This window comes from Pelodiscus sinensis, chromosome 3 (assembly GCF_052426305.1).
Source record: "Pelodiscus sinensis isolate ZL-2025 chromosome 3, ASM5242630v1, whole genome shotgun sequence".
Taxonomy (NCBI): domain Eukaryota; kingdom Metazoa; phylum Chordata; order Testudines; family Trionychidae; genus Pelodiscus; species Pelodiscus sinensis.
Genome location: NC_143054.1, coordinates 135,301,675 through 135,318,379, shown reverse-complemented (window position 1 = coordinate 135,318,379; position 16,705 = coordinate 135,301,675). Strand labels below are relative to the sequence as shown.

Sequence of the window (16,705 nt, the reverse complement as noted above, 5' to 3'; positions counted from 1 at the left end):
ATTTAACTTACACGAGACATTAGAAAACAAATTAACACCATGTGTAGCATCACCCCTTAGTGTCAGCAAATTAAAAGGTCTTTTAACATTTCCATTATACAGTTTCATTTCAGGGTTTATAAATCCCGTGAGTTTTAAATCACATTGGAGTGAAGACAGAAGTAAAAGTGTGAGCTTGCAAATTGAATAACAAGAAAATAGTGCAAATCTATTAACCTGTTTTAAATTGTAACGCACCAGAGATGATAGTGGGTTTAGATGCTCTCTTTTTAAATACCAAGCGCTAGCTAAACTCACAAGAGCTAAAGCTCTGATTGTTTAGCCAGGAAAGGGGAAGAATTGTGTGGATTTGATAGTGGTACAGTTTTAAAGAAAAAGAAGTGCATTGAAAACAGATCAGTCTGTGGTGATTTTTTTATTATGTCCTATAATATTAGAAAGAAATTAATAGCAAATATTTTAGGAACAGTAAATACTTCCCTACAAAGTATATAGTCTGGTACTGTTGCAGACAAGTATCAGAGCTGAACTGAAAAAGGGGGTTGATTTTTTCAAAGAAGCTATGGAAGCAAAGATAATTAAATCTCATTTTTTGGAATATAGCCCATATATTTAACAGGTGTAAAATGACATTGTTCTATTGATGTCAATGAAGCCAGGTTGGCTTTCACCAGCTGTAGGTGCAATCCCATAATGTGATAATCTACAGAACTGAAAAGCTTTCTTCTCTAAGGGACTAGGCTATAGGCAGTCTGATTGAACAGTTCCAGCTAGACTGGTGTCCACATGTCAAGGAGGGCCACAAGATGGTAATCCGTGAGCAGGGGTTGAGGAATCACTACAGCCAGATTTAAGGAAGATTCAGAGTCACAATCAGGCTGGTTTTGGAGATCAGAGGTAGTACCAGGCTGGAATCAGAAAGCAAGAGTCAGGCTCAGGAAAGGATCGGAGACCAAAGATCCAAAAGCAAGGTGCCATCTGGAGTTGCAGCAGTCCAGAAGTCTGTGTAGTGCCCAGACCACTTCTTGGGGCACCATCTAGGGTTAAATAATGCTCTTGACCAATCAGAGGGCTGCAATAGTTTTCAACCCGTGGCCCAATCAGCACACAGCTGCACGCCATATGACAACTTCAGAGCCATACCGCCCACATAACACAGAGAGAGCTGCATATGTGGCCCTCAGTGGAAAACAGGTTGAGGATACTGAGGCAGTACTTCCCACAGTGCCCAATCTCCATGTACCGTGCCCTCCCAGTGACATTGTGGGAATGCCAGCCATCCCAGGCTCCACACACCAGGGTTCTAGTCCCATGGATCCTTCCATCCTTTCAAAGTCCCCCAACCCTCTTCATTTACAGTGTTGCCTGACCTATTAGTTGTACCTTCCTTTACACTATCAAATTTTGGTCAGAAAGATGGACTCGATGGAACTCTGAGCCTTTATTTTAGCTCTCAATAAGTTTCTCTGTTCCTACTATACTTTAGACCCAGATAAATCCATGAAAATCCTTCTAGATTGAGGCTCTAAGCTTCCTTAAGCCTTAGTGTTTTTTACAGTATGTGTTTCTATGTAATTGTCTTTTAGCCTCTTAGTGATGATCTCTAGATGCCAATCCCCCAGCGGGTGAATCCGTTCCTGAGTCTTAATTTTAACCACTTGTTTTGATCAGAGCAACTGTTGGGGATAATATATCACTTCGCAAATGCCCGAGACATCATCTTAGTCCTTGCCATGCTCCATGTTTTTGACAGTACTCAGGCATGAGGATGTCGTGAAGAAGCTAATGGTATTTTGTCTGTCTGCATTTCTCCCAGAGGACCTGCATATTGCACAGATTCCGTTAGTAAGCTTGCACCATGAATATGCCTACACAAAAGATGTGCCAATAGTTCAACAGCTTTATTCCAGAAAATGATGACAAATAGCTATTTCAGATGTCAGCTCTAAGGCTTGCAAAATATAACTAAACACATGCATAAGATCAGCACATAAATGAGCACAGGAAAACAGCTTTGTAAATATTTATGTACTCAGGGCTCTCAGTTTCACGCTTGCTTCCTCTACCGCCTCTTTTTAAATTTCCACTTGTGTTAGTTTATGGCTCGAAGTGTTCTTGGTTGTGTGCCTGACATTGTTTAATTGCCTTCTGCTTCGTCTGGTATCATACATACCATAACCCTAAATCTTCATGGACTGCAGTTAGCTTAAGAACTGGAGACAAATATCTATTAAAATACGCAGGCAAATTCTAATCTTAGATACAACCCTAGGAAATCTGGTATAGCTCCGCTGACATCAATTGTTATTCAATTTTGGGGCCCCCGCCCATTCATGACATTGCACAGATGCAAAGAAAGAGACAGCTCTAGCCTTGAGAAACTTATAGGCTAGCGCCCTAGTAGTGCATGGGCAAACTGCTCTGCCCCCACACAGCCCTGCTGAAGGCAGTGCAAGTTCAACAGCCTGTATGCATGCTATAATGGCAGGATCAGGACCTAAGAAGCCTGATATTATTACTTTATATTCATGTCTATAACACTAGTGCCTAAAGACCAACCAGGAATAGGGCCCCAGCCTAGAGAGTTTACAGTCTTAACAGACCAGACACACACACAGGGTGGGGGCGAGGAGTAGAATATATTAGCAAAGTGAACGGTGTGATGGCTGCAAATATCATATTAGTTTCTTGGTTGTTTTTTTATAGGTAGGTTTAGTTAGGAGAGGATCAGATAAATGAAAAGGGAAGGGAACGGGAAGTGAAGGAGACAGGGCATAGAGGAAAGAGGATAGAAGGGGCAGGCATGGAGTGAAGCTAAGATGAGACTGTCGCCAGGGGAGGGGAGAGGGTTGGGGCAGCCTGCAATCAGCGTATCAGGAAATCCAGTCAAAACTGTAGCAAGCTGTCGGAATGTCAGGAGATCTCTCTTTTGGTTGCTTCTGCAGCAGCTCTGGCAGTTTTTCCCCAAGGCCACATGGTGGAGGAAAAGAGGTGTGGGGGAGGCACCATTGGGTCCTAGTGACCCAGAGCTGTGGATGGTATTCTTCCATATACAGTTCTCTTTCTGAGGAAGAGATGGCTGCAGCTGGTCCCCGTTTTACCCCGTCCCCCAGTGTAACAGTCCTGTTGCCGTGGGCCTACTTTGAGAAAGCTGCTAATGGGCTGCTCCGGGTCGTTTACTTACTGGCTCCGCAGCCATGGACCCTTGCGGCTTCCATTGGCTGTGGTTCACCAGCGGTCCACTTTGACACACACTGGGATAGAGGCATACAGCTGGATATGAACCACTTACATAGCTATTAAAAAGTTTTAAAAGGTATTGTAAATACTTGCATACTAACCATGTCTACCCCTTAAGCCAACATTGAAGTTACTATTGCTCCTCTATAATCACACCAGAATCTGGCCTCTTCAGCTTCTATTAGATTTTGCTGCCACTGTAACTTTGGAAGGATGTCCCCATGCCAACAGATTTAACACCAAAATGGAAAACTAAAAATAAACCTACTGGTTATTTTCAAGTGTTCAAAGCACTTGTCTGTTCGGAGTCCTGGACTCTTGAAATCTTTGACTGCCATGTTCACTATCTCATGCTTATTTTTTTGCTTCACTCTACTCTAGGGGTTCTCAATTCCTTCTGGTCAGAAAAAAAGATCAAAGAAATCATCCTGCAATCTAACCTATCCCCACAGCAGGCCAGCAGCCATTGCAGGCCCCAACCCTTGGCTATATTTACTGAAGGCTGCATTTTCAGTATAATTTATCTCCCTTTCATATGGATTGTCTGTGCATTTCCTGTACATCCAACTTGTTCAAATCATGTAATTTGTTATCAGGTTATTTTTAATTTCCCTGGACGCTGTGTCTCTTCTCACCTACACTAGTGTAAATCAGGAATGAATCTGCTGAAATCAATGGAATCTCATAGGTGTAAGGACAGGCTATGCGAAAGGAGAATCTCATCCACCATTTTGAAAACTGTATTGAATTGTAAAAGAGGACATATCTCTTAATAGGGATTTTATAGTTAGTGCCAGGGCCGGCCCACAACATTTTGGTACCTGAGGTGGAGAGCTCAAATGACGCCCCTATGCCCCCTTGCTTGGGCCAAAACTTTGAAAGGTCTCTTGTGCCCTCCTTCCTCCAGCACAGCACTCCACCATCTCTGTGCATCTAGAGCAGAGAGAATACAAATGCACCAGCAGGAGACACAATTTTCTGGATCTTAGTGGCACGCCCTCACAGTCTGGCACCTCAGGCGGCCGCCTCAGTTCACCTCATGGTAGGGCCAGCCCTGGTCAGTGCTTCTCCCAATGATTATACTTAGAACTTTTAAGAGTTCATTATTGGTGTAATGGAGAAAATGGATTATTCCTATTGATCAAATGTGACACTAATCCTTGCTGAATCATAACTAGTTTGGGCCTTAATCTTCAATGCACGTGATTAATAAAGATACGATCTGCAATTTTAGAAATGCAGAATGATTGCCATACAATACTGACATTTCTATAGTATACTAAAAGTAGTTAGTGATACCATTGCATTACATATAGTATGCCAGGAGTGACACCAGTGAAGTTAATGGATCATTGGCCTTGTGCAAAACTCGGGTTAGTGGGAGCATATGTGAGAGAGCAAATACATCCTCCATCCTCTCGAAGCTTTCTCCAGACAGTGCCCGGCCCGGTGACAAGCAGCTTCCTGGAACGCATTCTCTTCCAATTGTTTTATGAGTGGGGTGCTCTTCGGGCATTTGTCAAAATCAGCACATTCTGTTTTTGTCATAAAGTTCTCATACATTTCCCTCCTATGGATTTGCCTTCAATGAGGAACTTTGAGTTGGGCTCCATGTTGAAACTTCTGTTTAAAAATGAAATTGGCTTGGTGGTATTGAGACTGAACCTCTCTCTCTCTCTCTCTCTCTGAACACGAAGTACAGTAAATGTGATTGTATTATCCAACAGCACTATATGAGATAATCCCATCCCCTGTCACTTTCTAAGAGGATAATGTAAAAGGCATTCCACAGAGACAGAGAATAATAATTTGTTAATTCCCCTCAGTATTTCATGCTTCTCAGGAGTGCAGCTAATTTTCCCTGAGTACTTTATTAAAATTCACAATGATTTTGCAACTCCACCCTAATAGCTCTCCACCGAGGCAGGGACTGTGAAGGTGAGAGCTGACAGAGTGACACTATATTTTTCTTCCTCTTCTCCACAGTTTGTATTATTCCGGCTTTCATCCCTTGAGGGCTGTCCAGATGATGAGAGTGGGCAAATTGCAGCATAGTCAAGACATGTTTCCTCAAGCACTGGAGACCTTGAAGCAGGTCAGTGTTGCCTATTGTGTTCCTCTCCTCCCGTATTCTTCATGAATCCTCCACGTATTCCTCCCCTTTCATGTCTGATTGCACCTTGCTCTTCTGAATACCATTCCCCAGTCTTTCTCTCAGTGCCAACTCCCCAGGCAATAATTGCAAAGCGTGGTGATGGGTCATTGTTGCTTATAATGTTTCAAGTGCAGGATTCCTTTAATATCAGTCATTTTTAATTACTAGTCAGTAGCGTGAAGGTACCATTAATCACCCCCTAACCTTGAATGGAAAACAGCTATTAAATAGGAGAAGAGTAAAAATATTTCAATGCATTATACTGTTCTTCCCCCTTCTTATTATATCTAATTATGCCCTCAGTTGTTTCTTGCCAGTGTGGGTGTGCAGGGTAAAAAAGAAGGAGAAACAGGAATTGTTAAATAGCCACATGCACTCCTCCTCCTCCTAAAGGGAAGGAAAAGTGGATATAATTCCAAAAGGAACTGTGGAAGGAAGATAACAAGAGTTACACTGCATTGCCCAAATTGTGCTTCCACAGACCTCTCTCCTCTATTTGCCCAGGTTCCGGGCTTGCGGTGTTGAGAAAGGAGCTCAATTTGGTTTAACACTTGAATTTTTTTATGAGTTACACTTCAAATAAACACGCAGCTTCTGTTAATCCTCGCTGTTTTTCATCATTCCAGTAGGCTCCCTCACTTGGATCTGTTTGGGCAGGCAGGGGCAGATGACCGTTTTGCGGGGCCCCGGGCAGCATAACTCCGCGGGGCCCCCCCTTTGCCACGGCGCATGCACGGGGCTTTTTTAAGCGCGGGGCCCGGGGCGGCCGCCCCGTTCACCCTGCCCTATATCCACCCTTGTGAGCAGGTGCTTCCTATTGAGTTATATTCTAGGTTTTTAAGACATCTCTGTTGTGCCTGCACTGAGTTTATATTTACTTCCTTCCAGCTCAGGCTCTGATCTGCCCTGTTGTTATATTACCATTATTACCATTTAAAAAAAATAGAGAGACAGCATAGACGCAGGCGATTTGTATCTCTGCTCCACAGCAGCTTTTGGACCCTTTAGACTATAAGTCATTTCCCATCCAATCCTCCAGTCTCTACTGCGTCATTTCTCCTGGGAAGACTTTCTACCCCTGCACCTCCTCATGGTGGCCTCCGGGTTACTACTTGGTATTATTGATGTTGCCTTTTTCAGAGTCAGGCCCGAAGGAGCTACAGACAGTAAGGTCCTACCCCAGTCTCTTCCCCCATCTTTGGAGTCTGACACCCTCTGCTTTCTTCCTCTGCTCATTGCCTCAGAAAGCCATCTGCTCCATCCTCTTGTCTTTTTGCTGCTAGGCTAGACCAAGTCTCAGCACTGTCGCCAGACAAGGCTTTCTGTTCACATCACAAAACACAAACGCTGCACAGCGCCTAACTGGTATGCTTTGCTACAAGGCAAGCTGAAGCAGCAGTTTCATTTTGTGCTCACTCCCATGCTGTTCTTTGTGGGACTCACGTTCATGTGAGACCTGGCACTGCCCAGAAGCTGCTACAGCGTAGCCAAACAAACAGAAATAGCTGATGCTGTGTACTGAGGGCCCGAAATTTCTCTCACATTAGTGTAAATCTGAAGTAACCCTGCTGAAGTCAGTGGAGATACATTGGGAACCGACTTGGGCCGAGAGAACATTTGCATCCTAGAGCTCTGGGGAATTCTGGGAATGTCAAGCTTTTCATCAGCTTCAGGTATACATTGATAAGGGTACGGCTTCCTCAGACCTGGTGGCAAGGACAGCCATTCTCACAAAGGCCGGGCATATTCAGCATTCTCTCGTCCCTGGCATACACAGCTAATCATCGCTTTTGGGAGCATATGCATGGCTCTCACTGAAGTAAATGGGAGTCCGATACAGGTTTCTGAGCATTATTTTTTCCCCAAGAGTGTAAGTTAGCAAATTAAAAGAAGTGATCATCATGCCTGACTACCCCCAAATCATCACCTTCTGTTCTGTGTTTACAATGAGCTCAGACCCCTTTCCCTCCAGTACACTTTGTGCTCTTAAATGATAAATGACTCCTAAAAGATTCTTATTTCAATACAAAGGAGCAATAGGAAATATCATTGATTCAGATTGTGTTACTGAAGCAAAGGAGCACAAGCTACACAGAGTGAGGTGGGTTGAGGGCCATGCAGTTAAGGCAGTCTGACTCAGGAGATGTGGGTTATTCCTGTCTAAGGTACTGATAGCTCCATCACCTCACAACCTGTAATGTGTTTGTCCTCGCACCACCCCCGTGCAATAGGGAAACAGTTACCTCCTTTTTACAAGTAGGGAATTGAGGCACACGGAAGTGACGTGAATTGCCCACTGTCATCCTGGAAGGCAGTGGTAGAACAAGGAATTAAAGCCAAACCTCCAAAATCCTGAGCCAGTGCCCTACTCACTGAACCCTACTTCTTTTCCAGGGGTTCTGTTTCTTCCTCTGACACACACTTCCTCTGTGGCCTTGAGCGAGTCATTTTGTCTCTCCACGCCTTAATCCCATTCTTATAAGAAGTACAGTGAGAGACAAGCACTAAACAGTGAAACACGGGGGAAGATTGCAGCTAATGATGTCAATACAAGCAAAATCAGGCATAGCAGATTAATGGTCACCTGCTGATGGCCTTTGAGGACAATGGAGCTGCACTGATTTAACAGAGAGCAGAGTTTGTCGCTTCTTGTTAACATGATGTGGTTTGATCCTGCACTCCCTGAATTCCAAGACACAGATGCACTAAGATAATGTTGCCTCTTTCTCCTCCCTTTCCCTCAGATGGTTCTTGTAAATGGTCTTGATTTTATTCTTCGTTCCATCGGGGTAACTATGAGCCAAAATATAGAGTTATATTAGTTTATTTCTTTTCACTTACCTTTTGTGTTTGTTTAGAAGTGATACAATAGACAAACTCAAGAGTTGTAGCCTTCAATGCAGACATTGTCTGTGAATTTGTATTCCCATTACTTAATATCCATATATTACATGTGTAACTTAGTATGTTATGTTCTTTACAACAGTGTTTACAGATTAATTGAAGTTTAACAACCGATTATGAATGTATGTTGCATAGTTGATAACTTCCATGTTTTTAATAATAAATTAGTATTTAATGTGATGTCTGTCTTAGCAAGTCGTAGTAAGTTAAATCCTCACTTGATAGGTTTAATTTAAATTGTGTCCAATTGTGGTTATTAAAAAAGCTGATGAGAAAGTAATCAATTCTGGTTCTCTTTCATTATTCAGAAGTGAGCCATATGGCTGTCAGGTGCAAGCTAATCTGCGTTGCCATTTCCCCTATGACATTTATAGCTTGCAAACATGCGCAGTTCAAACATGCTCAGGAGATGTTTTGAATCCTCAGTCTGAGTTCAGCTTTCATAGATGTTACTATAACATTCTAATAGGTGTCCGTGCGTTGTGTCAGTACAGGCAGTCCCCGGGTTACATGGATCCGACTTACATCGGATCCCTACTTACAAACGGGGTGAGGCAACCCCGCACTAGCTGCTTCCCCCCAGCAGACCAGTGATACGCGAAGCTAGCGCCCCCCCTCAGCAGACCAGGGAGACGCAGAGCGGCTTTTCTCAGCAGACACCTCAGCTTGAGAATAAAGGACTGAGGGAAGTGAGGTGTGGGAGAATAAAACTGAGCTCTGGAGAAATTTGTGGCTAGAGTTTCCCCTACAATATGTACCAGTTCCAACTTACATACAAATTCAACTTAAGAACAAACCTACAGTCCCTATCTTGTACGTAACCCGGGGACTGCCTGTATTCGTTTTTCTTATTCTCTCATGTCTCAAGCTCTTGTGTCTCGGGTGCCCAACACTGCTCCTCATTCTCTTATGTTACTGTAGGAAACTACATAGATAGGATCAACAGGAGAATCCCCATAGATCTGGTCGAATGAACAAATGGACATTTAGGCGTTTTAAAATATATTCTCACTTTACAGTCTGCCATGAGTAAGGGCAGCACATAGGTGTGCTTCTCCAGGAACTGACCAGGTTCTGTGATCACAGAATCACAGTTTCTAGACTTGCTCTCTTTTTTCTTTCCTAGGTGAGTAATCTGCTACTGATCTTCAACTTAGCTAATTAATTCCCCACCCAGACCAGTGGTTGATGTATTCAGGAAATAAAAGATGAGACTCAACCCATTCCCCATGCAGCAGGGCTTAATTCAAAATAAGCTACACAAATTGAGCTAGATCCATGGCGTATCTTATTTTGAAATAGGGAGCGTCTACACAGCACTTATTTTGAAAGAGAGCACTCTTCCTCTGAATTCCCATATTCCTCATACAATGAGGGTTATGGGAGTCGGAGTAAGAAGTACTCCAGCTTAATAGTATTTTGACATTATTTCAAAATAGTGTTGCAGTGTAGACGTATCTCTCGTGCTCTGTGACCTGTGATAATGCAGGTAATGGGCTGTCTTGTGCAGCATCATAAGGGCAGGTCACATCTCGCTCTTAATTTGAGCCAAGTTCTGATCCTCTTTTAGTCTGCCTGCATGGAACAATACCCATGTAAATCAAAGTAGAATATGGCTTTTTCTGCTAAATCCATCTTTGGTGTAACTTAGATAAACCCATAGACTACGTCTACACTGGCATGAATTTCCGGAATACTATTCCGTTTTCAGTTTTTCCGGAAAAGGAGCATCTACATTGGCAGGCTGCTTTTCCAGAAAAGCCCTTTTTCCGGAAAAGCGTCTGTGGCCAATGTAGACGCGCTTTTCCGGAAAACAGCCCCGATCGCCATTTTCGCGATCGGGGCTTTTTTCCGGAAAAGACTACTGGGCTGTCTACACTGGCCCTTTTCCGGAACAGTGTTCCGGAATAAGGACTTATGCCCGAGCAGGAGCAGAATAGTTTTTCCGGAATAGCGGCTGATTTTGTACAGTAGAGCATCGTTGCTTTTCCGGAAATTCAAGGGCCAGTGTAGACAGCTCGCAGCTTATTCCGGAAAAACGGCTGATTTTCCGGAATAAGTGGCCCAGTGTAGACACAGCCATAGAGTAATACCAGGGCTGGATTTGGCCCTTTGCAATTAGATGTGTTAGAGTCCTCCCTCCTTGTATTCAGGAGCAGAAACTGTCAGCTACTACAAGCCTCGGTTTCATGCATTCCAACACTGAATAGCATCCTTCCTGGAACATTAGACAGACTGATTTCAGTATTAGCGTTAAGAAGGATTTTGGATATGCAGAAGGAATTGGGATCTGAGTAAGATTCACATTGTTCATGTAAATCCCATGTAATCTGATTTCCATGGCCACTACTCCAGTGTTTTGGTTGACAACCCCCTTTGCATCATGTGTGGAGTGTTTCAACCCTAAGTCCCCCCCCCCCAAATGCATACATTTCATGTCCCTTCCCCTTGGCTGCCCTTATTGCTACCTTCCATGTCAGCCTAGGTCAGGCCACTACTAACCGCCCACAGTATTTAGCTCTTCTCTCCGTAGCCCCAAAATGGGGGTTAAATGAGGCAACGGGCTTTGTGATGGCCCTCCTACACCATAGTAATTTCTGGTTGTAAAAGTACATTGAATCCTCAAATAGGAAATGGCCACATTACAGGGAGGCAATACTGTACTTCTGGAATACAATCTGAAACTGGCTAATTTTAACAAAAGCAAATTAATTTTTTTTATTGTTAATAGCTACACTCTGCATTGTTCATGGTTTGGAAAAATGTGACCTCTCTGTGGAATAGTGGTATAGGAAAATACAGATTGTCCTTGCAGCGGAAAAGCTTCCGCACCATGTACGTGCACAGGAGAACGGCCAAAAAGAGGACAGGCATTTAGAAATTTGGTCATATTGTCTAGAAGAGGAGTGTTGTCCAGTTGGCAAGCCAGAATATTTAACCAAGTTTTTTGAATACGAACCTAATCCTGAACAGTTAATATATGATATAGTGTGGTAATGTTTTATTATAACTTTGCCTTACTAAAAAGTTTGAAAAAAAATGAAAAAGGGAGAATAAGATTATAATTCAGTGAAACCTTTTCCAGAAAATAGCTATAGATGAGCCACAGTCCTAATAACCAGCTTGACTTTGAAGAGCCAGGAAAGGCTCTACTAAATTGGCAGTCATGGAAGTGCACTAGTGAGCTATCAGAAGACAAGATACTACAACAGGAGCAGTATGGTCATGTTAGGGCAGTGGCAGAAGTGTGTGCCTACAGCTTATGGGAAACCCCTGCCAATGAGAGAGGGTATGATTGACTGCTAGGGCACGTGTTGGCCGAAGCAGTAAAAACGGATTTAAATAATAATTACCTATCACAGTTCAGAAAGGTAATTCCTCCCCATTAAAGCCTGTCACAGCAGGGCTTTGTCTTGGAATTAGGGAGCAGGGGGCTGGAATTCACATTCCATCCCAGGGCTGATCCATGGGACTGCAGCATAGTTCCTTCTTGACTTTCAAGCTATCCATGGGGCTTGGATAACTGCCCCATCATTCCATGGGTTTGTGACACTTGAGGCCAGATGGTATCTGGCCTTTGACTGGCTGCACAAGGCAGATTGGGGCGGTGAATGGTCGGGCAACGTTCAGTCCCTGCTTGCTTCTGGGACCTGCTTGGGGCATCATCGCTCCTTAAAAGGCCAGACAGAAGTGCTGGGATCCTGCCCAGCTCATTTATCAGGATACCGTATGCTCTGTCCTCCAGGGTAATAGGCAACACTGTGAACCATGGGTCTCTTCCTGAGGAAGTGCAGCTCTTTGAGCAAACCCTCAAAGTGTATCTGACCCTTCCCCCTAGCATCCTATCCATGCCAATCTATTCAATGCAGTGTCCCGGCTGCCCTGATGTTCTGCTCATGAGTCCTCTGTTACAGCACTACCCTGGCCCTCCACTCTGGGGTGCCTGTCACTAGAAATGAGCAGGATCAATTTCTTCACTATGCCCCCAGATGATGTTCATAAAGATGCAAGTAAGAGTTTTTTAAATGAATAATATGGGGACACATCCACATGCTGAATCGTGTCCTTTCCCAGCATAATCCATCACAAATTATTACCCTTCGGTAAGTGGAAGAGAAAGCCGGGTAAACCCTCTCACCTCAGCTGCCATGCAACACCTGAGAAATTTCCCTTTATACGAACAGATTTTGTTTTAGGACCTGCTTCCATTAGTAACAGTGGCTATGATTATTGTAAAATGAGGCTAGTTCTAAAAGGCATTTGTTGTTCTTTGCCCTGTGCAACAAGCGTTTGTTTTAATCAAGCAGCATTGGAGAAACAAAAATAATGTGTCGGTATACTGACCTTCGCATTGCACCATATCAGTGCGGTGCAGTTTTCTTTCTTCTTTCATCATGATGGAGTAACGTGGCAATACATTTGCATATGGGCGCATGCATCTGTGCTGTTCAGCACCTCTTCTCATCCCAGTTAAAATCAGACACAAGTGAATGTGCTGTGCTTTCATTTGCATTCACAGAGGCACATTCAGACTAGTCATCTAATGGGTTTTTATATTCTTGAGGGAGAAACTGTGCAGCTGATGACACTATGCCCTGTGTCACAGAGGCATGATTACTGTAGTTCTTCATAATTAGATTGATTCCTTAAGCCGAGATGGAGATCACAAGATCCAGCCTCAGCTCTCTTATTTAGTGTGAGAGACATAGTCTGGCTAGAGAATAGACTAGTGTTCTGAAAACAGGAACTGCATTTGCCATTCTGAGCTTCAGCTTGTTTTGTTCAGAAAATGTGTTGCACTGAGAGTGACAATCACCTCAGGAAAGCAGGCCTGCATTAGGCCAAGGCCTTCTGCTCCACTTAAGCCCTCCAGTGGGTCCAGTATGAGAGTTTAAGATGACACTGATACTCTTGCCTTCGATTTTAATGGAACCAGGGTATGACCCTAAATGCAGGGCTTAATTGGGGCCTTCTGCAGTAAGGAGATGTTCACCCTGGAAAAATGAAATGAGAGAGACCAGTTGCAATATTTGCCACAGTAATGATGAGATGTCTGGGAGGGAAGAGAAGGGTTTTGTTCATTACTGATGACTAGAGCTGGGTGAATGATTTTTTTTTTAGTTCTTTGGTAGTTTGAAATCAAGGGGGAAGAAAGGAGTTTCAGGTTTAACTAAAATGGAAAATTCCAAGCAGATAATTGCAAATTGAAACAATCCATTTTGGATGATTTGAAACAGGTCATTTCACTTGGAATGTTTCACTAGTTTGTGTGCCCTAACCACTTCACTCTAGAGACCAATGACTGGTCAGGTATGTTAAACAAAGAGGAGCGGTTTCAACAGGATCGACTGAGAGAACACTATCCCAAACTAGCATATAAACCTGATGGTTAGGACACACATCTAGGTAACACTTAGGTTCAAATTCATGCTCTAGAGTAGGGATTTGAAGTCAGTAGTCTTCCATATCCCTTCTGAGAGCTTAACCACAGGGCTAAAAATGAGGTGATAGCCACCCTCCTTTCTTCCCTGCCTTCTATTGTGAATGTAGCCAGATTTTTTATTTTCAGACTGAAACTATTTGGCACATTCCTGTCAAGTTCACAAATAGTTTTGCATCAACCAAAACTGCCTTTTGTGACAAATAAGCTGTCTGCAAAATGTTGATCAGCGTTGATAGTGACATCATTTCGAACAAAGGTTTACTATTAAAGTTTTGGGGTTTTATTTGCTTTTTTAAACACAGGCATTCCAGTTGTCTGGCTAGCTAGCATTGACCCTAAGATCTAGGCATGCCTATGTCTCCAGTCCGCTAACATGGACACTGCAGTCTACAGCATGTTCTGCCTATGAGGCCACAGTTGCTACTTTTTCAGGTGGTAAAATGTACCTGTCAATAAAGCCATCATTGCCTATTCTATTTTAATCTGCACTGCCAGGATGGCTCTTCTATCATATAAGTGGCCATTACCAGTCCATGTGTCACTTTTTTTGTATGCCTCTATCAGATGAGAGCTGGTTTTTACTCTGATAGTTTTTTATATTTCTTTTCTATTAAAAAAATAGCCCATTAAACATATTTTAATACCTAGGGTTGTGTGACGTGAAATTTCCCACAACTTTATTGAGATGTTTTTTGACCTTCCCTTTAGAAGTATCACGTTAGTGAGGAAAACATGGAATGTTAGAAAAGTTGATATGTTTTTTCAGGGAAAATAACTGCCCTATGAACAAATGTAAATACAAGAATTTAGCAAAATATGACCAGATTTGAATATCTATAAAATAAGACAAGGCAAATTTAGGATTTCAGATTTTATTTCAGATACTTGGGTTCCTCTAACAAAGTCAAAAATGTTTCTTTTTGACTTAGATATACCTTCCTCCTCCACTTTTTTTTAACTGTCTAGCCCCAGGGATAGCTCAGAGCCTACATAACCAGCAGAAATTTATGCACTTTGTGATTTGCTCTACAACTGCCTTCTGATTTGTTTGTTCAATCCTTCTGCCACTCTCCCCTTAAAAATAGTTAATTGGAAGTAAATGTAAAGATAATCTAGCATGTATAGCCCTCCATTTGTCAACCTCTGAACACTGGAAATAAAATATTATTGTTCTGTTAACTTTTTCAACACATCACATCATATTATTTCAATTCCAAATAAGGCTTTGGAACACTATTTAAGAAAGGAGTCTTCCACAACAGCAAAAGGATTGAAATCTGGTCAGATATGAGAACCTGAGCAGAAATCTCAAAGGAGTGTAAATGAATCAGGAAGTACCTTATTAGAAGTAATGGCCTTTGTGTGAGTTGAGATGGGGGCATTTCAGGAATTATTAAGGCAGGGACTCTATAGCACAACAGAAAGGGAATAGCAGGGTAGGCAGCATAGCAAAATTCACATGTAGATTGTGTTCCCTAAGGCAGTGGCTCTCAATCTTCGCAGACTACTGTTCCCCTTTCAGGAATCTGATTTGTCTTGTGTACCCTCCAACTTTTACCTCACTTAAAAATTACTTGCTTACAAAACCAGACAGAGATATCCAAAAGTGTCACCGCACACTGTTACTAAAAAATTGCTTACTTTCTCATAATTGCCATTATAACATAAATTGGCATGCTAATACTGCACATTTAAGTGTATAGTTTATAGAGCAGTACACACAAGTCACTGTGTGAAATTTCAGTTGGTACTGTCTTTGCTAGTGCATTTTATGTAGCTTGTTGTAAAACTAGGCAAATATCAAGATGAGTTGATGTACTTCCGTAAATCACCTGTATATCCCCAGGTTGAGAACCGCTGCCCTAAAGTGGAGCTATAGATGTGAACTTGAAGGTAAGAGATGGTGAACTAACTTGTCCCTTTTCCTCTTCTCAAGGCTTACAACATTATGAAAGTAACACATGGAGCAGATCACAGCCTGGTACAAGAGCTGATGAAACTTAAGGACCAGTGTGAAGCTGCCATACAAGGACAGTGAGAATGATCTCAGGCTGGAAAACTAACATTTGGGGGAAAAGGAAAGCAAGTTTTTTAATTGACATCTATGCCCTGAACCAAAGTTCTCTGAATTCACTGGAGTGACTCCCATTGAGTTTGGTAGGGTTTGGATCTGGCCCTGTTTCCTTTGCTAAAATGTTTAATGTTTATTAGCTTTGCTGCTCTGTGCGGTAATTTTCCTCACTGAATTCAAATGTGGAAGGATATAGGCCATTTTGAGGAGTCTACTTTCTGGGGAGCAACTTAATAGCAAACAAGTCTTAGCAATTAATGTAACATGTTGGCAATAAAACATACCTTTATACCGACTGCTGCTGTGCAAAAATCAGCATCTCCTTTGGCTGTTTATGAGGTGTTTAAATGACCCTTCTCTGATTTTATTTTTTAATAAATGGGCTTGAATCAAAATCCCAGGTTCAAATGTCTCTGGACATAGGAAGAGTTTGAAAACCAAAGTGAGATCCAGCCCGTATTTGTCTCACCATCCTGTTGGTTTCTTTCTCTCACTGTCTGTTGCATGCCTCTTTCTAGGCTGCTCGTTATGTGGAGGGTTGCTAGCTTTCATGACCGGATGCCATTTGCGACAAGAGTGGCTGATCCATCCGGTCGGGAAAGTTCACAACCCTAGTGGAGAATGATCTCTGAATCCCCTCTTGTGAAATCACCACTATCTTCCCTGCTTATTCAGATCCCTGGTTTTTTCTGCAATACCCACAAAGTGTGAGTTCATAATAAAAGAGTAAATATATAATTACACATCCACCTCTGTTGTAAATCTTAGTACCATTTTAGTCAGTGGACAATTGACTGTGCAGGTTTACATCAGCTGAGGATCTGGCCCCAGACACAGAATCAATAGATACGTAGAAAACATAAATTATGCCTTCTCTTGATTTCCCAGCATA

At 42.6% G+C, this 16,705-nt stretch overlaps 1 protein-coding gene across 5 annotated transcripts in view; it reads left to right on the top strand.

Moving 5' to 3' along the window:
- SMYD3 (SET and MYND domain containing 3) overlaps window positions 1-16,108 on the top strand; it is a 634,743-nt gene extending 618,635 nt beyond the window's left edge. For 4 of the 5 annotated variants that reach the window (XM_075924902.2, XM_089777376.1, XM_089777377.1 and 1 more), the window contains 2 exons: window positions 5,227-5,335; window positions 15,679-16,108. In XM_075924902.2, the coding sequence (XP_075781017.1) occupies window positions 5,227-5,335; window positions 15,679-15,780 (211 nt within the window). In that variant the 3' untranslated portion in view covers window positions 15,781-16,108. The remainder of the gene's footprint in view (window positions 1-5,226; window positions 5,336-15,678) is intronic. The other variant, XM_075924904.2, reaches the window with a different exon arrangement.
- The last annotated feature ends 597 nt before the right edge of the window (window positions 16,109-16,705 follow it).